This window comes from Gobius niger, assembly GCF_951799975.1.
Source record: "Gobius niger genome assembly, chromosome: 5".
Taxonomy (NCBI): Eukaryota; Metazoa; Chordata; class Actinopteri; order Gobiiformes; family Gobiidae; genus Gobius; species Gobius niger.
The window spans coordinates 20401243-20428550 of record NC_136856.1 but is presented as its reverse complement, the minus strand read 5'-3'; the positions used below and the strand labels follow the sequence as shown (position 1 = coordinate 20428550).

Genomic DNA, 27308 nt, shown 5'->3' with positions numbered 1-27308 from the left:
CCACACCCAAAACGACACTTTAAACAAATAAGAGGTAAACAAAGAAAAGGATTTGACCATAGACTAATGGTTTAAAGTTTTCAAGTTTTATGGTTTCTTGTGGACATGTGGCATGAGAGTCATTTTTCTTTCCCTTTGTTCATGTTATGTTTTACATTATATCATAAAACAATAAGATATTTAAAAAAGAAAAAAAAGATATGCTGGAGCATATTATAATAGCATTATATGCAGTAATGTATTGTACAAACTTGAATCTTTCAAGTTTCCAACAGAGTCTCACAGTCAGATAACATTACTGGCCATAATAGTAAAAGTGGAAGAGAAAATCGTACAGAACATGTGCTGAACTGACCTGAGAGAGTTGAAGGACAAAACAGCTGGAGCAGTTTCTGGGTAACGCCAAAAATATTTAGAAGAAGTAGGAAGTGTTTGGACAGAGGCCAGTTTATGTAAAGCTGCTAACTCCTCTCACTGATACAAACTTTAATGGCAACATGGACATGTTCATCATTGGCTATACAATAATACAGGCACTTGCGCTTAGCTTGCCTCTTTGCTTGATAAATCATGTGACTGCAGAGCGATGTTATTGTTTGGTTGTGTTTGCCCCTGCTCTGGAGCCAGGCTACTCAGTGTCTGTCTTTTTCCCGTCAAAACAGACATCAGTTTGGAACGGTAGTGGTCTCCGGCCAAAAAATATACAATTGGGTCAATGCAGCTGTTGACACTTGCTAGTGGTCTGGTAATCTTGTAGGTGAAGTTGACAATGTTGAGGAATTCACAGTTGGCATCCAGCACGCGGGAGGTGTAGTAGAGTGTCCTTGTGATGTGAAAGGGAACAAAGCTCACCGCAAACACCACAAGCACAATCACGATCAGCTTAATGGATTTCTGGCGAGAAGCATTTCTTTGTTGGCTGGCCGATAATCCAGCCCGGGGTCTGCAAAGCGACCTGGCCATGAGGCAGTAACAGACCACAATGACTGTGAAGGGGACCCCAAACAGAAGCACCATGACCACAGAGCTGTAGTCCACATACTCATTGAAGGCATCCTGGCTGGTCGTATCATGGCACAAAGTAATATTGTCCCTTCTGGAAGTGGTGACGAAAATCAGATTTGGCACCAAGCACATCGTTACCACTGCCCAGACCAGGCTGCACACCAGATGGGCGTGTCGCGGCTTCACCAGGGTCATGGCTTTGATCGGATGGCAGATGCCCAGATACCGGTGTACACTGATGCAAGTGAGGAAGAGGATGCTGCAGTACAAGTTTGCATAGAATAGAAATCTCACTGTTTTGCAGGCAGCTACTCCAAAAGGCCAGTGGCTGCGGTTGGCGTAGTAGTATATGAGGGTGGGGAGAGAGATGACATAGAGGAAGTCAGACAGAGCAAGGTGGAACATGAACACAGTGCTGGGGTTCCATGGACGCATCTTCATGAACATCCACAGGGCAGCTGCATTGAGCACAAAACCAAACACAATCACCAGGCTGTAGGACACTGGCAGAAGAATGTACTTGAACTCCTCATCGAAGCGGCAGCTGGAGTTGAAGACAGGGATCGATGCAGCAGACAGGTTGTGTGCATGGATCAGTGGTTCCATCCTCACAGCGATATGATCTGTAAACGCAGAAGAAAAAGCTTTTAAAGAAAGGGTAAGTTCAGATAGGCTACACATTCATAAATGTTTTATGAACATAGCAGGCCAGTGTCAGCAGTGTAAAGGGAGTAACCTAGTGCAATAACAAATCCTCAGAGTTACGCTACATGTAAAATGTTATAATTATGGAGCATAAAAAATGCACACGCCCAGTAGCAGTTTTACATTACTGCAATATGTTATATCTGTTTTTTTATTCCGCCACTTTAAGTCTAGATGCAACATAAAATGCACCCCAAACGCAACCAAGAAATATCGGAGGTATTTGTGGCAATAGCTGCATGAGCTGGCGAGGCACGCTCTCACTTACAACATGCTTTTTGCGCGTGACGTTAGTGGGAAACAAGGCACAGTGAAGCCAATTGAACTTACCACGAAATTGGAAAGTTGAGTATCCGATATCTTGGTGTAACCTTGACTACCTCAAAAAACTATTCATGAGAAAAGTAAAGAGGACGTTTCCGTCAAAAATCGAAAGATCCGCTCGCGTAGATCAGCAGATGCGTAAATTACGTATTAAACGTCTTGCGATCATCGCCAATTCCGAGGCAGGCGTTCCTCGACGGGGGAGCATCGTAGCCCGCTATCACTGCGCCCATTAAAATCTACGTGTAAAGTGGGAAGTCACATTGCTGAGTGGACGGGTCTGTGTCAGTTGTTCTAAAAACAGCCTTCAGTTGAACTAGCGAACCACGTGAAGCAATAGTGCCGAGAGAGCGCGCGCTGGGTCCAGACTTGGTTCTGTTGCACAAAAGTTATCACGAAGAAGGCATGCGTCAGCTATCGCCAATATTTAAAAATGGATAATGATAGTAATAATACAAATCAAAACCTTACAGAGACAAAAGTAACATAGGAGCTGATGCTATACTGTATTGTCAAAACTCGCAAGTGTGTGGGTGTGAAAATATAAAGGTAGGCGGAGGATCCAGTGGATGATGAACTCGCTGAGATAAGATGAGAACTTAATAAGTAACCAAGTTTAAGTCACATTGAAGTTTATAAACAATTGAGTTGACTGACCCTTTTGATGAACAGCACTGACAGGGGACGCGGTGCTTAACTTGGCATGCGAATATATAGCCTTCCTGTGGTTTTGGTCAGTTTGCCCACTATGTTCTATAGGCATACTCAGATTTAGGCTTTTGTGCAATGAAAAAATAAATAAAAACAATAATAAATAGTTAAAGCCTATGCCCCCTGACCTCCTCACCCTTAAACCAGAGATGAGCTGGTCTTGTGTGGTTGATCTCTCCAAATGGGCAGTTTGTTGGAAGGGGTTTCTGCGGTTCGCTGTCAGGAATGTGAGCTCCTGTATCCAAGCGGGCCATTACTTCCACATATGGAATCCATATGTTCACTCTGGAATACTTTTCTGGTAAATGTGTCTCTCGCCGTGTAATGCTATTTCTAAAACTGTCTGTGTAAGCTCTCAGTCGTACAGGAGTTGTCCATCTTCAATGAAGGTATTCAAATCGTCTTCTGTACTCAGTGGTTGAAGTCTTGAACGTTTCGCCTCTCATCCAAAAGGCTTCGTCAATGAAAACTAGAGTTCTGTTCAGCTCGCAGCCTAGATAAAGACCAAAAGGGGAGGAGTTGGGGTCGGCCCGGTCCCTCCCCAGAAACTACCGGTACCCTCCCTGCGCGTAAACACCTTTGAAGTAGAGTGTCTCTAACAACCTGCTCACTCCAGAGTATTGATGTGTCCTGACCTATTCAAAGCTGATCACTGCTAATTACCTGCCTATTGTTCTGTTGTTGCTGATGTGCCGTCTCATTGGACTGGCAGAAACCGGCTGTTGGCGAAGGAGATTGGAGTAAAGTGGAGAAAGATTAAATCTGAGTCCCCCATTCCGGTTCATGGAAGGATTTTCTTTCTCGACAAAAATAGCTTCTTTTACTCCTCGTTCAAACCAACGTTCTTATATTGCTAAGATTTTGACCTCTCCGTCCTCAAAGGAGTGGTTGGAGGCTTTGAGGTGGAGATGCACAGCCGACTGGGGGCCGCTAGTGCTTTCTCTTCGGTGTTGATAAAGTCTCTTCTGTAATACTTGTTTTGTTTCTCCAATATAATGTTCTTTGCACTCTTCTTCTTTGCATCTAATAGAATAAACCAAATTGCTTTGTTTGTGGCTCGGCGTTTTGTCTTTGGGATGAACTAGTTTTTGTCTCGGTGTATTCACAGGTTTGTGGTACCCTTTCTTCTGGGCTCTGTGGTCTGTCTGTCCTGTTCTTTGGGTCTTCTTGCCCTTTGCGCTTTAGTGAAGGACCAGTTAGGATATCCACAGCCTGAGAGAGCTCTCTGGATGTGTTGCTCTTCTTTGGTCTTGCCCTCTGCACTGGTGGGCACCTCTTTAGCCCTATGTCTGGTCGTCCTAATGACCCCTAGCTTGTGCTGGAGTGGATGGTTTGAGTCAAACATCAAATACTGGTCAGTATGAGTTGCCTTCCTGTAAACCTCTGTCTGAAGTTGTCTGTTTTCCCCTATGATAATCTTACAGTCCAAAACTGTTATTCTCTAACTGCTGTTTTGCTAGAAATCCCAGTTAGGCCTTCAAGTACTGACTTGTATTATTACTACATAGTGGTCAGTGACATGACTGTGTGGTCACACAGAGGGATGTGTTTGAACATTCAAATAATAAGTAACTGAGCAGCTGAACGTGTAATCACTGAAACTGTGCCTCACTTGATCACATGGTTTTTACTAGATGGTTATTGTAAAATGTTATAAATCCACACTTTAAGTCGAGTGAAAAACAATAAAATTGTCTATTTTATTAACACCTTTTGCACAGCATATAGGTCCTCTGTCAACTAATGTATGCTGTAAAACGACAAACATTGCTTAGTGATGGACAAGAGTTGCTTTGTGCACATACAGCTGAACAGGTAGCATAAAGCACTGACAGTGACCATTCAGCTGTGACATAAATGACATGGTAAACAAATGAACTAAAGCAGCTTGTTACAATAGATATGTACAGCTATAGATTTTACGATCCACAGAATAAACCAGGGGCTTTTAAGGGATACAGGCTCAACAGCAGCAGAGTGAATGAAGTGCACACAGCCTTGAGTGAGGACTGAAAACCGCACCTATGCTGTTTATACACACCAAGAGTCACACCAAGGCTGAATGAAGGACAGCTGAATGCAGCAGTTCTCTGCAGCTGTATTGATTGAGTAAAGTAAAACATACTTTGAAATACTTGACCAACTCTCTCCAATTGGAGCTTGGTTTATAGGTTCCAGTCTTATTGTTTTAAGTCCATGACTTAGTCAGTTCCAGTTTTGAGGAAGGTTTTCCAGGATCCTGCGTCTATGGGCAGGATTTATTACGCCAGCCGCACAAAGGTCTTCATCTGTGATTACACTGTGGAAGACATAACCACTTCAGTATACAGTATAAAGTACAAGCAATGTTCAATGCAGTATAGTACATTATTTTACCTAAAGTAATCCAGGTCATTCCAGCCACTCAGAATGAGGCCTTGGTTGTATCTTTGAAGACCCAGCATGCTGAGAAGTTCTTGCACTGTTTCAGGTGCACCGTGAGGGACAGACACCTGTAATATCGTAAAGTGTTTTAAGAAAGTGGAATCTGAAATCTGGAATAATGTCATTCATATGAATATGAGAGTGTCTAACCTCTTTAATCCAACTATATCCCTTGTCTGCTAACATTTTACGACTATTTTTATACTTTGGTGGTTTTGACAGACTTTTTTCTTCAACGGGAAAGAAATCAACCTCACTGAGTGACTTGGCCATCTGTAAAGCTGTCAGAGAATTGTCTCCAGTTGGGCAGGGGGTCTGGGCCTCCACCTGCCAAGGGACAGAAGCCCGAGAACGCTCTGCTTTGGTTGGAACAAACGGAAAAGCTGCTGGAGGCTTGGCTGAAGAGACAGGTCGATGATCATTTACAACTTTGTCTCTAGTGATCACTGAGTGATTCATATACAAGTTTTTGAGGTTCTTTTTTGGCAGAACAGAGTCCCGGACTGCGTTCTGAATGCCTTTTTCTTTAGGTTGTGGAGTGTGGTCTTGATATTGTGAAATGCTGGATGTTGGTGGAACAGGAGGGGGATTTTTTGCTGGAAAAAGCTGATAAGAAGAAGCTGTTTGGGACATGTGAGGGTCATCTGTCAGTGTGCATTGTGGCAACATAGCTGGAATCTCAATCTCGGTAAAGTCAGCTCTACGGTCAGGTCTCCTGTCAATGCCTGGACGTCCTGAGACCTTGGGGAGCTGCAAGGCCTCATTTCCAGACCAGATCACCTGGAGGTTTCTGCGCTGAGGTGAAGACTGCAGTCTGGGTACCACTGACACGCCTTCAAAGATGAAGTAGGCAGGATTGGTGTAGCTGCTGGGAGTTAACCTTGAGGAAGCTGCCGAGGACCTGCATAGAGCACATGTCGTGAGGTGTCACACTAAAGGGGGAAAGATGTTATCTCCATTCTTAATAATTACCTGCTCATTGTGAATCGAGTTTGCAAAGGAGCCTGACATCCCCTGACAGACAGTTTGTCATCTTTCTCAAAACAGAATTCTAAAACAAAAACCATAAAGCAGTTTCAATAAATGAACCTACTTACGTGTACCGAGCAAAAAGAGTAAAAAGCAATAGCTAAATAAAATTAAGTAGCCTAACCTGGCCACACTTTACTCATCTGCTTTATGTCTCAGGATGCATCTGGGGAGGGTGAGCCAATCAGGAGCCAAAAGAGGAAGCAGCAGATAGATAGCAGCAAGTGCAAAGCCATTGATCATTGAGAAACCAAATAGAGGAAGAAACGTAAGGAGAAGCATGGATTGCAGTAGTATTAAAAACTGAAGTGTAGTCAAAAGTGCAAGTGTTAGGGGAGAAAAGGAAACAACACTTCTGTATCACCAACCATAGATTTTTGTCCTGGTTCCTCTTCTGTCTTTAGGCACATGAACTCTGACCCGCCCTCGTATGGAGCCCATCTCCTCCCCGCGGTGACTCAGAAATGCCTCAAACTGCTCTGAGGCTCCAATGACTGAGCGCAGAGCCACACAGCATTCTCCTACAGATCAGTGATTTTTGTTTTTGTTACATCCATAAATCCATTTTACATCAAACATACAAAATATATGTGTATCACAAGTAGACATGTTATTTTAAAGACTTGTCCTCAGCTCCTACCATATGATTCAAAGCCATCACATGACTTCACAGACAGCAGCAGGTGTTGATCTTGAAGATACTCCAAGTCAGAAAAAATGGGAAAGAGCTACCAAAGAAAAACAGAGTAAGGCTGATAGCATTTTTAATCACTTTTTAGAAGATTCTTTACCTTTGGCAGTTGTTTAAAAGACCAGCTGAGCTTCAAAAATCCAGGAACATCACAGCTCTGAGAGTCATTTTCACTTGAGCGCCGTGTCTCTGTGAACAGAGGTGAAAACATTTACATGATGTTTTTCATTACAATTATTGTTCATACTAATTATACTGAATTATGATGTCAAACCATCAAGAGAAGGTGAATGAAACTCAATAAAAAACTTGGCTTTGCTTGATGTTTTTACGATGGCCTCAATCACTTCAAGTTCAATCCATGCTTTCTCAATGCTTGTTTTTTTATCTGTAAAATACCAGCATGGTCAGAGAATGTTTTTTTGTATACGTGTCCAACAAAACCTCCACAACACCTGTTTTGGAGACAAAATGTGGTGTCACTCCGACTTGGAAAGTGGCAAAAACAGGAGAGTGATCACTTGTAAAGATATCATCAGTGCAACCTGCCATGAAATAAAACAAAAACATTTATTTATACTGTATCAATTATATTTAATTTTTAAATAGATATATTCGTTTTAAGAGCCCATACAGGGTCCTCCCTAGGGCAAGACGAGATTCATATAAGCATGGTTTGACTTTGCTTGACATATTAGTATTTGATATAGTCTTATTCTCTGCTTCTTTTGAGAGTTCAATTTTCACTATATGACAGGGTCACATCATATCACGATACGAACTCTGCACCTTCTTACATTGTGAAAACACACATTTTCTTACCATATGAAGTGCAGACAATGTGTGTTTCTGGAAAGGATTTCCACAAAATCCTGTCACACCACGAAGGCACATTGACTCGCACCTTTAACAAAAAATATTATTGATGATGTTGTTGCTTGAAATTCTGCAGTGATGTTGTTCTTGTTACACTGAGCTAGACTCAGGATAATGCTGTTATTTATGGAATCAGCAACTGTCCAGTTATGCTGCTGCCTCTCAGACAGGATTAGGTTACTCATGAAAATAAATATAGCACGTGAACTGCATTCTTTAAATGCTTTAAGAGAAACCTTATTTATTTCAAGATGTTTTTGTTCTATTAAAATGGGTCCTATGATATATTATATTCTGCAAACACAAATAAGATTATTTAAGTATTTCAAAATCTCAAATATAATTAAATGTTGAAAGAATCATTAGTGTTGCATTTACGCATTTCAATATGCACTTAACTTCTGTGATAAATGAGCATGTGTCTAAACAATATAGAAAATCATTCACCCCAGAAGTCTTGTATTTCTGCCACAGGTAACAGTTTCTGGAGCCTCTTTCATACCGATATGTTGGTGGAAATATGATCTTCTCTTCCTCTTAATCACATAAAGAAAGAAAAATATATATATATGCATTTTATAAAATGTATAGTGTTTGAAAAAAACAAAATTAAGAAGAAAAAAACTCACTGAAATTAAGAAAAGACTTTCTCTTGTGTCTTTCTCTGGTCAGTTGGTCAGCACACATCAGCTCTTCAAATTCTCTTTTGGACACATATTTTAGAATATCCTGTAACATATTTCAGTAACATTTCAATACTGTACAAATCTTTTGTGAGTGGCATGACCAACCCCATTGTTTTGTGAGTAGATGTTAGACTAACCTGCACATCCAGGTCTAGTCTGTAGTTGAGGTCTCCACACCAGAACAGGTGAGAGAATCGCAGACTGATGTCAAATGGACCAATCTTGTCCCCGAGGGAAAGCAGCCTCATGATATCCAGGAAATTCTGGTTTCTCCTAATGTTAAACAAGTCATATACCCTTTTTTCATATAATAAAATATAAACATCAGAGCATACAAAAGAATTACCTGAGCACTTTATCACTCCCAGACGTCAGGTGGCAGTTCACAAAACCAAAAGACGTCCCGTTAAAATAAAAAGAGACACCAACTGCTCCTTTATTTCCTATTAAAAAATAAAACAAACAAACGTAAATGTAAAGTGTATTTCGTCCATACTTGAAGGTGCTTACCCAGAGTGTTGCCTAAGCCGGTTTTGACGCTGGCCGTGCCCACGCGGCTGATGCGCCTCTCGTGCTGTGGCTTCACAAACACCGCCACTCTCATATTCCAGAGGGATTGCACTGCCACCTACAGGACATCGATCTGCATTACAACTTATGACTAAATGACCGGTTCTATTTTTCATACTGGCCTCTTCAGTTACCATGAGAATGAAAGGCACTTAAAACACTGTGATGAAAAAGTGAGTCTGTTACCAGTTTAAATTCGATGTGAGTGGAGCTACGGAGACTGGCTTTGATGTTTTCGATCCACTCTCTCTCGCCTTGTGGATTTTCTTGAGTGCCCAAAGCGTATATGTCATGAGGAAGAAGCGCAACAGACTCGTCGGGAGTGCGACCCAAACCACAACAAGTCGTCCACGACTGCAAACTGCCCGGAGGAGGAGACCCCCCTACATACAGCAACAAACATTTGATTAAAGAGCAGTACTTGACCTTTTGTAAAGCTTTGAACAATTCCATTACCCATGTTCCATGTCCCAACAAAGACAGAGATCAGGTCTGGGTCACTCATGTCAGAATGTCGCACCTTCGTCAGCTGCAGGAGTTGGCAGAAAGCATCACGTTTCTGAAAAGAAATCATGAATGTGAATATCGGAGTATCTAAAAGGATTATTGGTAGTTTAGTCATACCCGAGCACTTTCGAAAATCATCTCTCGTGGCGTGTTGTGGAGTTTGTCAACCACCATCTGCACCTTGGCCGGACTGCTCTGAAATTTGATAATCTGAAGGACTAATGGAGGAGAGGATATGATTATACTATCTGCAGTGTGAAAGAGCAAAAATAAGTAGAAGTCAAATGTTCTTACTTCGGTCATGTGAAACCTTTTCCACACTAAAGGAATCAGCTTTTCTGTCAAAGAGAATTACTCCAGCATCAACATCTACAGAGACAATCTGTCGACCATAGCGTGCCATCTTAACCTGGACAGAAGAGAGGTCATGTAAGACACACAGAACTACAGTGTTCATGGTTTATTACAGGTGTTACCTGAAAGGAGCAGACAGACGTGTGTCTAGAGACAGTCTTAACAGGTGCAGTGTTTGTCATATTGATGGTTGTAGATTCTGGGGGTGGATTTGGCTGCACGGCTAAATTGTGATTTGTCACTGCCTCTTGAAGAGCGTGTAATACCTTTGTAAAAAATAAAACACACACATACAAAAAACACATAAAACACACATACAATCATAGTATTTCAATGGAAATATTGCTTTGCCCAAACTTACCTTTTTTTCTAAAGTTGAAAGAAGGCTCACTAAGATTGATATCTTGAACAACAAACTGTCTATCTGCAGGTCTGGACCCTGTTAACAAAATGGTAATAAAACAATAATAATAAATAAACATTTCCAAACCTCAGTGCTGTGCTAAGCTTGTGTTTGTTTATTTTACTACCTTAGTGTGGGTTAAACTACAGCATGGATGGTCAAACACTTTGGCCAGGGTTTCCAAACTAGAGAGCGTGAGGTTCATCTCACTGTTGAAGTAACCAGTGAAATTAATCATTCAATGCAGCTTTCAGTTCTACTACATGTAAAGCACATGCAGGGAATCAAAATGTTGTTTCTCTTAATCCAATGATGCAAAAATGCATTAGTTAATACCAGAGCAATATTTGTTTTTTTGCTAATGAAAATAATTCACATAAAATCTGAAAATACAAACTTGTTCAGCCCTTGGCACGCTGTTCCCAGAGTACGTCTGAGATGGAGAAGACTTGTAGCCCCCTTGTGCACATTCTCAATGTCAAGGGGCAGCTCACAATAGAGGTAGTCATTTAGCAGAGAAATCATCTCACTCGCAGCACTGTAAAATACACAGTGGACATAAGAAATATGTAAAAGATTAAATACTTGTTCTACTTGAATATTCTTGTACCTAGAAGTGTTAAGCTCCTGAAACTTTTCCAAGAACAATGCTGGAGGAGCAGGTTTTGCTTGTGTGGGCACAGGCACCACTGGGGGTGGAGGTTTCTCATCATCTGCACAAACAAAATATACATGAAAAATAGCACAAAATGTATATATATATATATATATATATATATATATATATATATATATATATATATATATCTGTGTATATATGCTGCTTTTCTATTATTGTGTCTATATACCAGAGCTCTCTTCCCCAGTGTCAGCATCCTGGGGAACAGGATACAAAAGTGGAGAAACAAGACCTTTGTGTGGATACTGATATCCCAGTACCAGGTCCTCCAGAGTCCGGAAACAGTTCACCTGCGCTCCCTGCGTTGTCTGTGAGCCATAAACACAAAACAGAAGTCAGTGAGTGTGAAAAAAAAGTCTATGTCCTGTCAACATGAACCTTTACCTTCAACATGCATATTATTGATTCAAACAGACACACAAGACATTTTATATACTACACACAACAAGCACACGGTTCCCCTGCATCTCTTCATCAATTGCACCAATGATTCAGGACAAAACTGGTTACCGGTCAGCAGATGCATTTCCTCAACATATAACTTAAAAATAAATAAATAATAAATAAAACAGAAGAAATTATATCATTTTTAACCTGTCTAATAGCTCTGCCTCACAGCAGGAACTGTGTTTGTGTAAGCTATTATTCATCCACTTAAAAACAAACACTCGAGTGTCAGTGGCCTTCTGTGTGGGTGGAGAAGGAATCTTTGAGACAAATTGCGGATTCTCTGTTCTGCTGTGCTCATTCATTAGGCATGCAGTCACATCACAAGGTTTTCATTCAAGCAACAAAGCAAACACCAATGCAACAGACTCTATTTAGAGGACAACAAATGTGTTCTGTTCTAACGCAGAATAGCAAAGCATTGTTTCTGGCTCTAAATGGTTTTACTTGTCAAACTGAAGTCTTTGCATATTGACTGTTAGACTCTGTGTAGGTTACTCACCTGCACTGCCAGGAGGCCATCAGGGTCAGGAAGAATGCGGTAAGTGTGAACGTGTCGCTGGAACCTTCAAACAAATATATATCACACACAATTGAAAATATGACTGTAAATAACCTAATGACATGTTTTTTGTATTGACTAATTAAACAAAACAATATCCTATTCTGTACTGGTGAGACTTTAGCCAAACATGAAAAGTCATCAGCTAAATTCATTAAGGAGTATTGGTGGTAACTTTGCTAATTCCAGCCAGTGGAAACAGAACAGATGGATCAGACAGATTTAAAATGTACGAGCATTAAAGTGGGAAATTACAGAGCTGGTGAAAAAAAATAGGGAAAGGGTTAGTGGAGGCTGCTGGGCTCGACTTTCAGGAATGTATCTGGCTCAGCTCGAGGAGCAGTCAGCGTGGTGCGGTCACTGGAGCTCCCACCCTCTTTCAGGGCCCCCGGGAACACAGAGGGTAAAAGGGGAAACCAAGCCCTGCACCGGGCTCTGGTGCCTTCAAAGGTAGCTGTAGGTGTGGAGTGTCCTAACCCTGTCCAGTGGTTTTGACTATATAATGCAAATAAAAGGACAAATCCATTCAATGACGGGGCCAATCTGCAGAAACACTCTTTCTGAAGGTTTTCCATCATTGGAAAAGGCATAGCTCACACTACACTAAAGTTCATCAGTGACTGTGGCACTTGCAGATCTTTAGCTCTTGAGATATAGTAATGTGCTGTTTATAAAATGAACAAATGAATGCAAAACCATGCTAAGTAACTCTCATTTGTTGAATGATACAAATGAGTGTCTTCGACAGCATTACTGTCTGTCATACTCACAGCAGGCACAGTGCATAGGCCCCTGGCACAGACTCACTGTCTCTCACGAGGTAGCTGCCATCCCTTCCGGCCCGGGCCAGTAAATCCTCTGCATGCACCCGGCTGATATCATGATGATACCAGGCCGCTGTAGCCATGGTGATCTGCGCTGATTGATGATATGGCTGTAAAAGTCATCCACATGAGGCGGAGAGCTTCACATGACATGTCCTGTTATGTTTACTGTCAAATGCACTCATCACACTGTCATTCATGATACAAACTGCGCCGCTGAACGTTGTGCGCCCGCAGTCTTCCAGTTCTAATCCACATTGTTTACATCAGTCCATTAGCTCCCTCTGAGTCACACTTTTTGATTTAAAGGCAGAAATCTCTGTTCGTCTCCGTTGTCCACTTCAAATCTGGCCCGCTGGTGAGGAAGTTCCAATCCAGTTTAATGATGATGTCAGTTTTTCCTTGTGAGCATCTAAAGTCTGGTGGGTGTGTTGCTCCAGTAAACATGCACCATCATAACTGTGTCCAGGAGGCAAAGGTAACAGTGTCGCCCAGGAGCAACAACGATCCCAGCTTCAAATCAATCACAAGCCGAGCCCTCCTCTTGACCTAGAGTTAAGAGAAAGAAAGTCAAAGTTAATGAAAGAGAAGTGAAATGTACAAATTAAAGTACAATCTGGTAATAAAGACATTCACAAGCGTCAGACAAACAGACCTCAGCTGGATCTCAGTCAGCACTAAAACCAGACAGACATGCAATAGAAAGCAGACAAATTCAAATGATTTCCCAGCTCTGTTGCCATATAAGGGAAAAGCAACAACCATGACTCCAGTTGTCCAGGCCCAAAGATTTCTTTAGCAGAGTGTCTGGTGGGATGAGGCTTACCCAAGATCCAGAGGTCTGACTCTCAGCGTTGTGCTCTGACGGTGTCTTCTTGTCAAAAAGCGACGTGGTGTCCAGCGGCCCTGCACAGAGCTGTCAGAGCAGAGGGAGGGCGCAGAGTGGGAGAGGACAGCCCTGTTAGAGTGAAATGCAGACAAAGGAAGTGACTGCACATTCCAGATGGCGGACACAACCAGAGAGAAGAATTCTTGCGAGGGGTTCAACTTTACCACCACTGTGTGAAACTGCTTCCCGTCTCCTGCTCTCCCTTCTCTTCCTTCCTCTCTTTTATTATTCTCCTTTTCATCGTCTCAAACGCAATATGCTCACTCAGGTGACCTCATCCAATTTTTTTCTCTCCTTTCTCAAACACATATGGTTACGATCAAGCCTCACTTGGTTATTTGTGCCTAACCAGAACATCGCCCATTTTCCCTTCTTGAATACTTCCCTACTTTTTCCATCAACTGCAAAGTCAAACACAGTAGGATGCACTATAGTTACATATTTGCTGTTGTGTCTCTATTGAGTCAGCAGAAATCAGCCGACCACTTTAACCGCAACCCCCATTAAAAAAATACACCCAAGACCATCCCTATCTGGTGACGTAGAAACTTAACCCTTAATCACATTTTCCAGTGGTTGTCAATAGGACAATAAATGTTAAAAAAAAAAGCTCCTTATCTTTTTGACATTTGTATTTGTATATAATCAAGTAAACCTGCATTGTGAAAATGAACTATATGCCTACAAAGGAACTGATTGAAATTTGCTGTATTTTTTAAATATAATGTAGCGATAATCCTGACCGGCTTGTCAATGATTTGAGGTGGTTCTAGTTGATGTGAAGCATTCACTACATCACTGTCCCAGTGCACCAGTGCACCAGCACAAATACTGGGAACTTACCATCACTTACTATCACCACTTAGTGCTGTAACACTGGACCACTAACAACTCACTATTTATAAAGAACCTGCTTTAAATGGCAACAGCTTAAGTCTAAGTGGCTTATGTGCCTGTGTGTAACTCCCATCAACAAAACAAGAAGCATAGATAGGGAGGGTCCCAGGAACAGATGGGGGATGTACAGTACTTACCTAAGTTTGCTTGTAGCATTTTTGTATATAGGTATCTAGAAGCTACTATACAGACATTAAGACATAGTTGCATAATAAAACATACACATCAAAGGTGTGACTCTTATTTCACAGGAGACAGAGTCCTGTTTTGTAAAGGTTTGTAAAGGTAATGTCAGAGTCCTGTTTTGCAAAGGTAAAGGGGCAGCACGGTAGCGCAGCAGTTAGCGCATCCATTTCACAGCTAGAGGGTCCCAGGTTCGATTCCTACCAGGTCGGGCCCTTGCTGTGTGAAGTTTGCATGTTCTCCCTGTGTCTGTGTAGGTTTCCTCCGGGTACTCCGGTTTCCCCTACCACTAAAAACATGTGCAATATTTGAATTCTGACCATCAGCCTCGCTCCACATCATGAAGATGGGTCCCCGGGCGCTGCACTGCCGTTGACTGCTGCTCCTTACGGTTTGCCCCAGTGGCATCGAAGGATTGGTCAGATTGGTCAGGTTTCCCTACGGGAACAATAAAGTATACAAACAAACAAAGCATTCATTCATTTCAAGTCATTAAAGTATAATTGATAAATGAATCCTTTGAATGCAATGATGACAGTGTGAGGAGCAGGAAGGTAAGGTTGGCTTTAAATGCTGTTAAAAGCTTAATTACTTGAGCGCTAACAGCCGGATGATGATCCGGGCCGGGTGAGGTCAGCCTATAGCTGTATTGATGACCTCTTGATCCTGTTCACACATTAGACCGATTATTTCATTAAGTCTGTCACCGGTAAGGTGTGACAATCTTCAGTAACACCTCTCATCTGCCTCTTCTTTAATCAACCAATTAAACACGGTTGACACAGAGACAGTTACTCTGTCCATCAAACTGATTGGCCTGTAAAAGAGCCTGATCCACTACATTTCCTGTGTGCAAGTTTGGATGCTATCTAATTGAAATTGGACTGAAGTGAAGTATAATTCTAATTTTAAATATGTGATGAACAAGGGTCGAGATGTTACATAGTCAGTCACTGGAACACCTGATTACTGAAAGAGTCATGAGCACAGATTATATGAGGCTAAGAAAAACCACCTGTCACCACGGCTAACATAACCAACAACCAACTGATGCTACTTCAGTCTAAACTTGGATGCAGGAAGTCAATGCTTGAACACTTACTGTGAAACTGAACAGTTTCAGAAGCTTCATACTGCATAACAGTTGGTTCTTTATTTTAATTCATATTTCAAAATAAACACAGTTCTACAAGTGATTATGAAACCGTGGACCATCACTCTTCTGTGCACCAACCGTCCAGTCAGAATTATTTTTACATGCACCATTCAAAAACAGCCACAGCCTAATGAATTGATAAGCTTGTGTCTAAAACAGAGCTCTTTGGTGAACAGAATTAGCTGAAGGGAGGGCTTCAAGGTTGAGAGGTCAAAGTATAAAGCCACAGGAGACACTGATCGCCATTCACACCATTCGCTCCCACTGACAGTTACAGAGCAGCCGAGAGGACACTTTACAGGATATTGTAAGTTTAACATTTTGCTTGTTTAAGTTTTAAATGCATGTTTTATTATTTTTCCTTTAAGATAAAACAATGTTCTTTACAATTTATTTCAAAAGTGCACAATAGAAGGCATCACTAACTACTTTATGTATTCATTTTTTCCCCAGGCACAATCATCAAAATGTCTAAGTGAGTAGAACTACACTATACACCATTTAATTGCTTACTAATGCATGGATACAGCCTACATAGTGTTTTAGATGATGACTCTTCAATAAAATTCTAACAGAGAAAGATACGCTGCTACAATATTGATATTAAAATAAATTGCTCCCTCCCAAACTGAAGTTAGACATTTTTAAAGCTTTTACGTTGTACTTACAGAGTCAATTGTACAGAGTCCTGAATATATCTTTGGTTCAGATTATCCAACAGGTGTCTCTCGATCCCGAGCGGTAATCCATGCTCTGGAGCAGTAAAGTAGAAACAGGGAAGAGGTTATCCATAAGCAAGCGCAGGATTGACAATCTCCACTAAGAGCACTTTAAATAATTAACACCACTACATGAGCTACATGGGTAACATAAAAACACTAAAGAATTCTTTTTGACCCTCTCCTTTCAGGGTTTTCAAGAAGACCAGTGGCAATGGACATGTAAGTGGCTTGTGTACTGCAGTCATTATAGGGTACCCCTAGATCACAGGGAGGAGTAAGAAAACCCAGAAATAACTCTTGTGACTTTGGCAAGAAATACTATTTTCCTGTGTTTTCGCTCAGATCGCCCTGTACTTGGGGAAGAGAGACTTTGTGGACAACATTGATTCAGTTGAGGTAGTTGGTGAGTGGCACTTCAGTTAACTCTCTCTAAACATTCTCACATAAACAGTAAGTATTAAAACAATTCCTTATCTCCTATTTATTGTAGATGGTGTTGTAAAAGTGGACCCCTCTGGTCTTAATGGAAGAAAAGGTAATGAATAAGACAAACTCATTACAAGTGAATGAAATGGCACATGTGAATCAGTCTTATGCTTGACCATGAAATATTTTTCCACAGTATATGCGTACCTCGCATGTGCTTTCCGATATGGAAGTGATGATCTGGATGTGATTGGGCTGTCCTTCAGGAGGGACATTTGGATCCAGCGCGTCCAAATTTATCCTCCTACAGGTGACACTGGAGCCAAGACTCCAATGCAGGAGTCCCTGATGAAAAAGGTTGGAGACCAAGGATATCCTTTTTCATTTCAGGTACTAAATACAGAGTTCACACTTTCCCTGTAACTAAGCTTTTATTATAATGAGATTAACGTGACATTTTTACAGTTGCCAGCCAATCTTCCATGCTCAGTCTCCTTACAGCCAGGACCAAATGACTCTGGAAAGGTAATTTTCTTTGTATTCTCTATTCAGAGTTACACATAATAAACGTCTATTCGGTTATAGGCATGTGGTGTGGACTTTGAGGTCAAAGCATACCTTGCTAATGCCCCTGACAATGCTGATGAAGTTGTTGAAAAGAAGTGCGTACTGTTTCCACAATCCAAATCTATGTTTGAAAAGGCCATAACATTCATTTTGTGTCATTTTATAATAACTCTTCCAGAGACACATGCCGCCTGATGGTCCGCAAAATCCAGTATGCTCCAGCCAATAACAAAGCTGGGCCTAAGGCTGAAATCAGCAAAGGCTTCATGATGTCGGACAAACCAGTTCACCTTGAGGCCTCTTTGGAAAAAGAGGTTTATTACCATGGCGATCCAATCACAATCAAAGTAAAAGTTAACAATGAAACTTCAAAAGTGGTGAAGAAAATCAAAGTCTCAGGTACTTATTCCTGACAGAATTACACTATTGGAGAATAGTATATTATATTGGTAACATATTGTTTTTCCTTTTAGTCGAGCAGCTTACAAGTGTAGTGTTGTACTCCTCCGATACTTACTCCAAGGCAGTCTGTTCAGAGGAGTTTGGGTAAGACTTTAAGTACTGTTTTTGTGTAAGCACATACAATATGTGTTATCATTTATACATTTTTAATGAACACAATGGAAAACTCTTTCATAGAGAGACTATAAACTCCAATGCAACACTTGAGAAATCCTTCACGGTGACACCCCTGCTGTCCAGCAACAAAGAAAAGCGAGGCTTGTCAGTCGATGGACGACTCAAAGATGAAGACACTCACCTCGCGTCCACAACCTTGTAAGTCTAAACTCGCAACATTGCTAAAGACTGTGTCATCCACTTAAGCATGTCTTGGTCAAATCCTAATACTGTGGGACCGTTTCTGTTTAATCCAGGAGTCAAGGAGATAAGGATATGCAGGGAATTATTGTTTCTTACAAAGTGAAGATCAATCTGATGGTGGCTGGAGGGTGAGTTGATCAAAAATAATAATACATTTCTAAATACCTATACCAACTATTGTATGCTAATTTTCTGTTTATTTTAATCATTCTTAAGCCTTCTGGGTGGCCTTACCGGAAGGTACATTTTTCTTTCCTCTAGTGCCATTTAAAAATATATAATGCTGTGAATGTATTATTAACAAATGTGAATTTTTGCTTTTAAATTCTTAGTGATGTGACCCTTGAGCTTCCTCTGACTCTGATGTCCCCAAAACCCGCAGGTAAGCACTCCTAGAGCTGAGGTTTAAAATCTACTTAATGAGACTTGTTTTGATCATACTCTCTTTTTACATTAAATGCATTGCTTTCCTGTGAATTGAGAAGAAGTGTAAGTATCTGACAGACACTTATGGTGTTATTTGTTGAATGCTTTGTTTACTGATATTGTTTTGTTTGCTTGTGTATTTGACAAACAGAAAATTGGATTAAGGACCAGTTTAGTGCAGGTGAGGTCACCTGCGACCAAGTCAGCCCGTGTCTTCCCCATGATTAATATTTTTAATAATTCAATTAACCATTCATCAATTAGAAGTTACAAACTCCCAAATTATTTCCTGATGAGAATTGTTTTTACACAGCACCCAATCCTTTAATACTTTAAACCTCAATCAAATGACTTACTTTGTCTGTTTTGTTTTGTTTTGTTTTTGTCCATCGCAGGGCAGATATCACAATCCTGGCCAACGATGACTAGGACTGCAGAAAACGAAGAACAGAGGAACTCCAATCAATTCCATGTGATATGTACAGTTATAGACAACTCCCTACATATCCCTCACATAATTTGAAATGTCAAACAAATTGTGATGCTTATTTTCGTGTTATAGCCTGTTATTTGTTTTGAGCTAAATATTGTTTATTCAAAATGTAACTAATGATGTTTCTAAAGCTATAAAATGTCCCTACTACCTTTTCTTTAAAATATAAAAAATAAAAAATAAATAATTGATTTTCTCATTTATTCAAGGGCAATAAATTCAAGGGCAAATTATTCACTTATTCACTTCTGAAAAGGTGTATATAGTTAGATGATGGTAAAAATACAAAAACGTCACATTCGCCTTCTGGCCTCTTGGTGGCGCCATTTCTCCATCGAGCAACACGAGAGCAGATTGTTTCGTGAGGAAAGAGAAGCTCAGCTCTTCTCGGTCTAGACATCACATCATTAGCAAAGTCTGCACTCTATATAGTTATTTCATTCAGGCGAAATGTCAACTACGACAGGTGGTGGAGAGTTTGGTAACCCTCTCCGAAAGTTCAAGCTCGTGTTCTTGGGAGAACAAAGTGGTAAGTGATAGATTTATAAGAAAATGTTGGGATGCAAGGACGAGTTAGCAGTGGCTGCTAACTAGCGTCCTCTGTTAGCTACCAGGCGCTTAAGGTTGTCATTATGATCATTCGCTTTCAGTGACAATATACAAATACACTTTTTGTCCTAGTAATTTAGGCAAGACATGTTCATGCTTGGGCTTTGCAGTACCTTGACAAATCCAAGACAAGTATTTAGTCCTGAGATGATGTCATTGCCTCGCTTGCTGGACGAGGGTTCCTTTAGCTCATATTGTTTTTACAGGAAACACAGCTATGTTTCTTATAAATGTCACACGGGATATAATTGATCTATGTCTGACTGAGGAATCACATGTAATACTTTTAAAGCTGCGAGTGTGATGTGCAGTATGTGTGTGCTCTGCAGCTTCACCTCATTAGCATTAGCCATTAAAATTAGCTTCTACAGAAATGGCTAAAAACTTCGTGCGGTTTTGAAACCGTAATACTTTCACCGGCTCACAAAGTAATTGATCCTTCTGCCCCCCATTACAAAGCTCTGACAAGGCTTTGCGCAGTATGGCATTGAGAACTTTGTGCTGCGAGTCTGTATGATCAGCCGATGGACGGATGCTTGTGTTAGCTTCTGCCGCAGCTCTGAATGTGGCCACGTCGCCACTGGTTTTCAAGCGGCTTGTTTTGGACAGTTATCCAGTGGTTATTGGACAGCTCTGTTTAGCGTAAATTCATACCATTTTGTGTAAATTCTTACCATATTACCAGATCAAACATAACCCTGCACTTAAGTGTAGTGTATTTGGCCATTTTGACTCCACCCATATGCTGCCAGCTCAGCAGTCCACTGACAGTGCAGGATGTTGTAAGAGTTTGGTTGAGGAGGCCTCTGGAAGCACAGGGAGTTGCAATGGATGTGCTACTTGTTAACATTCATTTATATTTGCCCAAACAGTTGGGAAGACGTCCCTTATCACCAGGTTTATGTATGACAGCTTCGACAATACTTACCAGGCAAGTCATTCACATTATTAAATTTCTGTCCGTAGCACTTGTAAGATTTCTCTCACTTAGTTAATTACATTTCTTGTCTAACCAGGCAACAATTGGAATTGACTTTTTGTCAAAAACAATGTACCTTGAAGATCGCACGGTATGTCCTAAAATCATTTTTGTGTTCCTTGATCACGCATTTGAGATTTAGTTAAACCATCTCCCATCTACCTTTTTGTTTGACCATTTATTTCCCATTCTTATTTTTATCATTTCATGTTTGTTTATCATCATTCACTGCTGCATATGTGTCATGGTGGACAAAGATTCGACTTCAACTCTGGGACACAGCTGGGCAAGAGCGCTTCCGCAGCCTCATACCCAGTTACATCCGAGACTCGGCAGCTGCAGTTGTGGTTTATGACATAGCTAGTAGGTATCATGGCCCTGTATGCACTTTGTTCTCAACCTTTTATCCACTAAAGGGCAGTAAAGCTTGGAAACCCCAAAATGACATGTATTTGTGTCAGTTTTAGGTGTTCACAATTACTATCTGGCAGTTCTTTACACATGACACATGGTCATTCTTTTTTCATTTTTTCATTCCCGTCATTGTCAACAGACCATCTCATGGCATGGCTTTCTCTTCCTTCATGTTTTTGCTATGGCTTCTGTTTTCTTTGTGTAATGTCTTTCTTATTCTATCTTGGATGTCTTTATCACTCCCGCCATCCTCAGGTCCGGCTCCAGCTTTGGGACACTGCAGGACAGGAGCGTTTCCGTAGCCTAATTCCCAGCTACATCCGTGACTCGACCATTGCTGTGGTTGTTTATGACATCACCAGTGAGTTAGGGCTGCTCTCTGATGTCTTAGAGGAATTCTGCTTTTACAGCTGATTTCAACTCTTCTCTTGACTTTCTGTATTTAACCCTGTTTGTATTATTCACTACATTTGACCGCTACAAATACTTTGACTTTGCAGCTGTTGGTCAGTTATGATTTCTTTTAAAATCTTTTTTTTTAATCTACAGACCTCAATTCATTCCAGCAAACTTCGAAATGGATTGATGACGTGAGGACAGAGAGGGGAAGTGATGTCATCATAATGCTTGTTGGAAACAAAACAGACTTGGCAGATAAGAGGTACTCGCATTATGTCAATCTTTTTCTTTTTTTTCTGTTAACACAAATAAGTTTTGTTTTTTGTTTTTTGTTTTTTGCTTTTTCTTGTTTTAGTCTGATGTTGAGATAGTTTGCGCTGTAAATTCCACCTATGCCTGGATTCCTACAATTCTTCCCCTTGAGTGTTTCTCATCGAGTTTTGAGTTAAACCATTCCCCCATTTTATCATGTTTTTCTAAATGTATTTTACTTTACACTTGGCATAGCCCTAGTTATTATTTGGTCATATCTTATCATAGCTTTATTTTCTGTCTTCCCCCTGTCTGTTCTATGCATGTTATTTTCATTTTTATTATTTCTTGTGTATTTTTTGTGTGCGTGTGTCTGTCAACTCCATGCCATCCCCCTTCCCTCCCCCTCCTTCCTTGGGACCATGGCAGGCAAGTTTCTGTTGAGGCGGCAGAGAGGAAAGCTCGTGAGCTCAATGTGATGTACATAGAGACCAGTGCCAAGGCTGGCTATAACGTCAAGCAGGTTGGTGTATATGCAGGCACATACTGACAATTGTCTACATTTTGGATGGTGCATTAGGTTGTCAGGGATATCTACAGTCTATGCACCATTTTCATGTTTTATGGCTCATAATACCTTTTATAAATATGGTGTTTTATGAAGCCATTTGCTTCTTCTTTACTCTGCACATCAGCTATTATCCTATTCATCTCCCTCTCAGTTTGTGTCATAACTAAACTAACATTTCTCTATTCTTAACTCGATAAATGAGCATCACTGAGCTGTGTTTGTTTTCTTTCCCTTTCCTGCCCCCTCTTCTTGGCCTGTTCTCTTGGCAATGTTTCTGTTCATATTTCTGTCTGTCCACCTGTTGGCTCTTTGCCTTTACCTGAGCAGACAGATCACCACGGAGGAGGGCGAGCAGAGAGCAAAGGAGCTCAATGTCATGTTCATTGAAACCAGCGCAAAGACTGGCTACAATGTCAAACAGGTACAGGTGCTGCTCTCTCAGGATAGATGATCTTGTTCAGGATTTGGTGCTTCTGCTGCATGCGTCCATCCTCCTCTCCCTTTTTCCCAGCTGATCAGTCTCTCGCCATAGTTTTCAGTGTCTGCCGGGAGTAGCACTTGTCCACAGCCTTTGCTTGCCTTTCTTGATTTACATCGCTCTACAATTACTTACTCTGCTTTATGCTTTGTCTTACACACTAAACTGTATTTGTGTTGTGTTGTGTAGTGTGTTTACTTAGGAAGCATGGCATCACTTTTTTTTTTTCTTCAAGCGAACGTAACTTTTTTGGCACGTTTAAAATCATTCTTTAATTCTGTTATTAGGAAGATGACCACTCTGTATAGCAAGCAGATATTACTTACTGAATGCATACTAAGTAGTGAACAGTGTCCAAAAAGCACAATGTTTCCATGTTAGAAGCATATGTTTTTGTTTTCCTTTTAGAAATCATATCTTATGTTTACATTTTAGTATTGGTGTCCGTATCCTTTTTGCAAAACCTGAATTGTGATGTGTTTTACAGCTGTTTCGCCGTGTTGCTGCTGCACTGCCAGGGATGGATAGCACACCAGAAAAAAGCAAAGAAGATAGTATCCTTTACATATATACAGCAGCAACGAAGCTTAAATAATAGTGGTGCAGAAAGACGTTTTTTCAGATTGCACTTTTGGTTTACATTTTCTTGGTGTTGTTGCTTAACCGATTCCTCTCAGTGATCGACATAAAACTGGAGAAGCAGCCCGAGATGACTGTTACCGAGAGCAGTTGCTCCTGCTAGTACAGCTTCCCACACTCGGCCTGTCATCTTCCACAAACCCCTCGTCTCTCAGTGGCCACTCTCCACCCATTGGCACATGGCTGATGGTCTCCCTTTTAAACTCAGTGACTTTTCAGAGTTACCACGTGGATACGTCTCAAAACAAATAACTTTAACATGGGTCGAAGATTTAAGCAAGGAATAAGTTAAATATGTTCAGATTCATACCGTTGCATGGCATTATACAGAACTGACAGTGCTATCTGCTTATTAGTTATTGCAGTTCAAAATCTCAAAGCTCACTCATAGTTCTTGTCTTCAAAGTTACTTCTTGTCTATGTTGTAAAGTAAATAGCTTGGAATTATTTAAAAGACTTTTAGGATCGTAATATGTATTTTTAAGCATTTTGTCGCAGATAAGTTATTTATGGTCTTTAAATGCAGGGCATAGAGATTTCATAAGGGATATGTCCTTTGAATTTGTTAGGCTACATTTATCATTTCTCAAACAAGCATTAAGTTAACCATAGCAGAGAGGATTTTCCATATAAAACTGAAGTAACTGCCCTATAATTGTTTTGCGTCAACCTTCCAGGGTAGAAAAAAAAAGTTAATTAACAAAACAAACAAAAAAAGTACCTGATTTTGTGTCTGCCCAGTTTCAGAAGGAGCGTCAATCTTATCTCTGCCCTGAGACAACAATCCATTCAATATAAACAAGTTAACAAACATGGACTTATTATTTTATTTTTTTTATGCTTTAAATCATGGCAATGTTTACCCCTTATCAAACTAAAAGCAGGGAAGTTGATCCTTGGGTCACTATTTGTACCCCCATCAGTGACACTTTATTGTTTATTTCACAGGTGTCAAATGCAGCATGCTCACGATGCAGGATTTATAGGGATAAGAACACAGATGCCTTGCTTGTTTGTTCACTAATGTTGTGCACTGAATCAAGCCACAATATTGTAAATGTTAGCGGCCTGCTAACTGGTTAATTGTTTCACTCTTAGTTTGGTAGATATGGTAGAGTGTGTCCTGATACAGCAATGCTTACTAACACATGTAAAAGGTGCAAGTAAATTTCAGTACTCCTTGCTGAATTTCTATGGCTTTTGTTATACTGCTGGTTTTGTGTTAATTTATTTTCTTACTTGGACATACTAAGACAACTGTTACCAAACTACAATTTCTGGCACGCATGTTGGATTTGTTTCTATATTATCTATTGTTTACATGCCTGCTGGAAGGCACTATTTAATCTTGCTCCATATCCTTGTTTTTGTTCTTAAATTGACGCTGTATCTGCTTCTGCTGTCTGTTGCCAGTGGTGTGGTTACACTCGCACTTTTAAGGCTGCATCACAGTCTCCAAGGCAAAGAATGGCACAGAATATTGAGTAGCTGCCACAGCACAACGAAAGACACTGGTCATTTGCAGTTGCTTGTCTCAAGTGAGCAAACTTTTAAATGGAATTAACATGTAACCACATAATACATTTTAAAACAGACTATTTCTCAGTGACTAAAACTTGGCTTTGTGCTCTTCTGAATTGTGTCCGTCTATTTGAAATGCTGTCTACTCGTGTTTAGCGACATTTGTGTGAATAATGTACTATTACTATCTTATGTATAAAAAGGACAATTAATGAATCACAAGTGTAGGATTATCACACATTATAGAATAAAGTTATTTCACCAAACTATACTTTGGTTTATTGTTTGTTTTTTATGCGCAGGCTATTGCAACCCACTTATCATTTAGTGTTGCTCACAAAAATATGGTATTTTAGATGTAAAAATGGCTAAAATTTCCAATTTGGGATAGAGGATTAAATGTGTGGTTTTATTTTGTTGACACCAGTGGGTCCGTTCACATTCTAGAATGTGATGTCATAATCTCAGATGGAGGGCAGGGATAAATATAACTATGGGAGAGGAACAGTTTTTGAAAGCAATCTCTAAAAGGAAAATTGTCAAACATTGAAACTGATCATTATTTGGGCGTGATTGGGTTCACAAACCTGTCACATTCATAATATTGCTGAGTCCTTTCTAACCATCAAGCACATCATTTTGAATATTGTCTCCACTTTTGGACACCTTCATGAGAAAGTAAATGTACCTTAATTGCAGACGAAGAAAACTGAACATTGTGACAAAAAACAAGAAAAAAAGAATGTGTTTTGACAGTTACCATAGTTACCATCATGGAATTGCTGGGTTGCAGGTGACATCACAGCATTCTAAAGGCCTATTACATAGAGGAAAAAATATTGTCTTTGAGGAAATTTTTGGTCTTGTACAGAGAGATCATGGACCCAGTAAGTGATCTTAATGATCATTTTTCTAATCCACACATTTTCTTTTTAGCTACGACTTGTGGAAGTGTAATGCTGTTAATAGGAAAAACTGGCTCCTGCCCCCCACTGGGTCCAGTGACATCATCATATTCTAGAACTTGCAACCCAGCAATGGGTAGCGTTCATGTGACATCACAACATTCTAAAGAGCCTATAGTTTAAAACTGAGGTGGAGCAGCTGGAAATTCCAAGTTTTTGGTTAAATCTCAGTCTCAAAGTTCATTGTCTTCTCTGTCAGTACATATAAACTAAAGTCCAATTCTTTTCTTTGAAAGGCGTCCAAAAGTGGTGACAGTATTCAAAAACATCAATATGTTAAAAACATGATATACATAAGAATAATGTGGCAGGTTTGTGAATCCAATCACTGTCAAAAAATGATAAAGGAAAACATTTGGACATTTCCCTTTGGGATATTTCTGACAAAAAATAATTGTTTTGTGTTTAAAGGGATTTGGGGGTTTTTTTTGGTTCAGAGAGATCATGGACCCAGTCGATCATGATAGCCCATTAATGTAATTCATACACTTTTATTTTTAGATACTACTTATGAAAGTGTAATGTAGTTAGTATGAACACATAGTAGTGTGACGTCATCACATTCTAGAAACTGCAAATTAGGGTGCGTTCACTTGACGCTACAACATTCTTAAGAGCCTATACTGTAGCTAAGAATTCCATGGCGGTAACTGACTTTAAGCAGATTTATAGTCTGTGTTTATTGCTAATTCCTCTGTCATTCCTGAGCCAGTTCACGCAAAAGAAAAACTGACACAAAGTTCAAAGTCGTCCCTCCCAGCTCATATGGAGACAATATTAAAAAATACGTGTGTGATATTGGTCAGGACTTTCAGCCATAAAAAATTAAATGTCAGGTTTGTGAACCCAATCACTTTCAAATATTAGAATTGTATTGGCACTTGTCCTCAAACCCCCAACTCTTCAAATGACATTATGACCACATCAAATTCTAGAACGTGAATGCAACTTATTGTTTGCATATAGTATAGATATACATATGTACAATATATACATTCGTACTCATTCACAGTCGTTTCAGCTTTTCCTTACATTACATGAGGCATCTTACATTATGGTTAATATAGTTCCGGGTTGATATGTCACATCGCTAAGCACCATGG

At 40.2% G+C, this 27308-nt stretch overlaps 4 protein-coding genes across 5 annotated transcripts; 2 read left to right on the top strand and 2 right to left on the bottom strand.

The window, feature by feature from the left end:
- Positions 1–253: 253 nt before the first annotated feature.
- On the bottom strand, positions 254–2226 carry LOC306963375 (P2Y purinoceptor 4). Its single transcript, XM_079556923.1, has 2 exons — positions 2041–2226; positions 254–1628 (listed from the first exon to the last, which is right to left on the bottom strand). Exon 2 carries the CDS (start codon positions 1609–1611, stop codon positions 544–546), a length of 1068 nt encoding a protein of 355 aa, XP_079413049.1. The 5' UTR covers positions 1612–1628; positions 2041–2226; the 3' UTR covers positions 254–543.
- A 2165-nt stretch (positions 2227–4391) lies between these two features.
- On the bottom strand, positions 4392–13727 carry inppl1b (inositol polyphosphate phosphatase-like 1b). Its single transcript, XM_079556655.1, has 28 exons — positions 13624–13727; positions 12744–13346; positions 11914–11977; positions 11134–11272; positions 10896–10998; positions 10683–10823; positions 10413–10494; positions 10244–10321; positions 10005–10148; positions 9823–9937; positions 9646–9746; positions 9478–9580; positions 9208–9404; positions 8962–9079; positions 8798–8894; positions 8589–8724; positions 8395–8494; positions 8213–8301; positions 7712–7793; positions 7345–7434; positions 7164–7277; positions 6990–7078; positions 6839–6926; positions 6567–6719; positions 6142–6220; positions 5320–6070; positions 5122–5237; positions 4392–5044 (listed from the first exon to the last, which is right to left on the bottom strand). The coding sequence occupies exons 2-28, from the start codon at positions 12878–12880 to the stop codon at positions 4951–4953; spliced, it is 3600 nt and encodes a 1199-aa protein (XP_079412781.1). The 5' UTR covers positions 12881–13346; positions 13624–13727; the 3' UTR covers positions 4392–4950.
- Positions 13728–15379: 1652 nt separating this feature from the next.
- Positions 15380–19408, top strand: arr3b (arrestin 3b, retinal (X-arrestin); the record flags this gene model as incomplete). The annotated part of the gene is made up of 14 exons (XM_079557151.1): positions 15380–15393; positions 16833–16863; positions 16987–17047; positions 17135–17179; positions 17267–17460; positions 17536–17595; positions 17656–17732; positions 17816–18036; positions 18111–18183; positions 18277–18414; positions 18513–18587; positions 18676–18699; positions 18792–18841; positions 19281–19408. The coding sequence occupies 14 exons, from the start codon at positions 15380–15382 to the stop codon at positions 19406–19408; spliced, it is 1191 nt and encodes a 396-aa protein (XP_079413277.1).
- Positions 19409–19717: 309 nt separating this feature from the next.
- On the top strand, positions 19718–25491 carry rab41 (RAB41, member RAS oncogene family). Of its 2 annotated transcripts, none has more exons than XM_079556398.1 (8): positions 19718–19907; positions 20860–20918; positions 21004–21057; positions 21636–21741; positions 21930–22041; positions 22461–22554; positions 23568–23634; positions 23758–25491. In XM_079556398.1, exons 1-8 carry the CDS (start codon positions 19829–19831, stop codon positions 23820–23822), a joined length of 636 nt encoding a protein of 211 aa, XP_079412524.1. In that variant the 5' UTR covers positions 19718–19828; the 3' UTR covers positions 23823–25491. The 2 variants fall into 2 exon arrangements, with proteins under 2 accessions (XP_079412524.1, XP_079412523.1); XM_079556397.1 differs by lacking the exon at positions 22461–22554 and adding an exon at positions 22930–23023 and having other exon boundaries at positions 19721–19907; positions 23758–25487.
- Positions 25492–27308: the final 1817 nt, after the last annotated feature.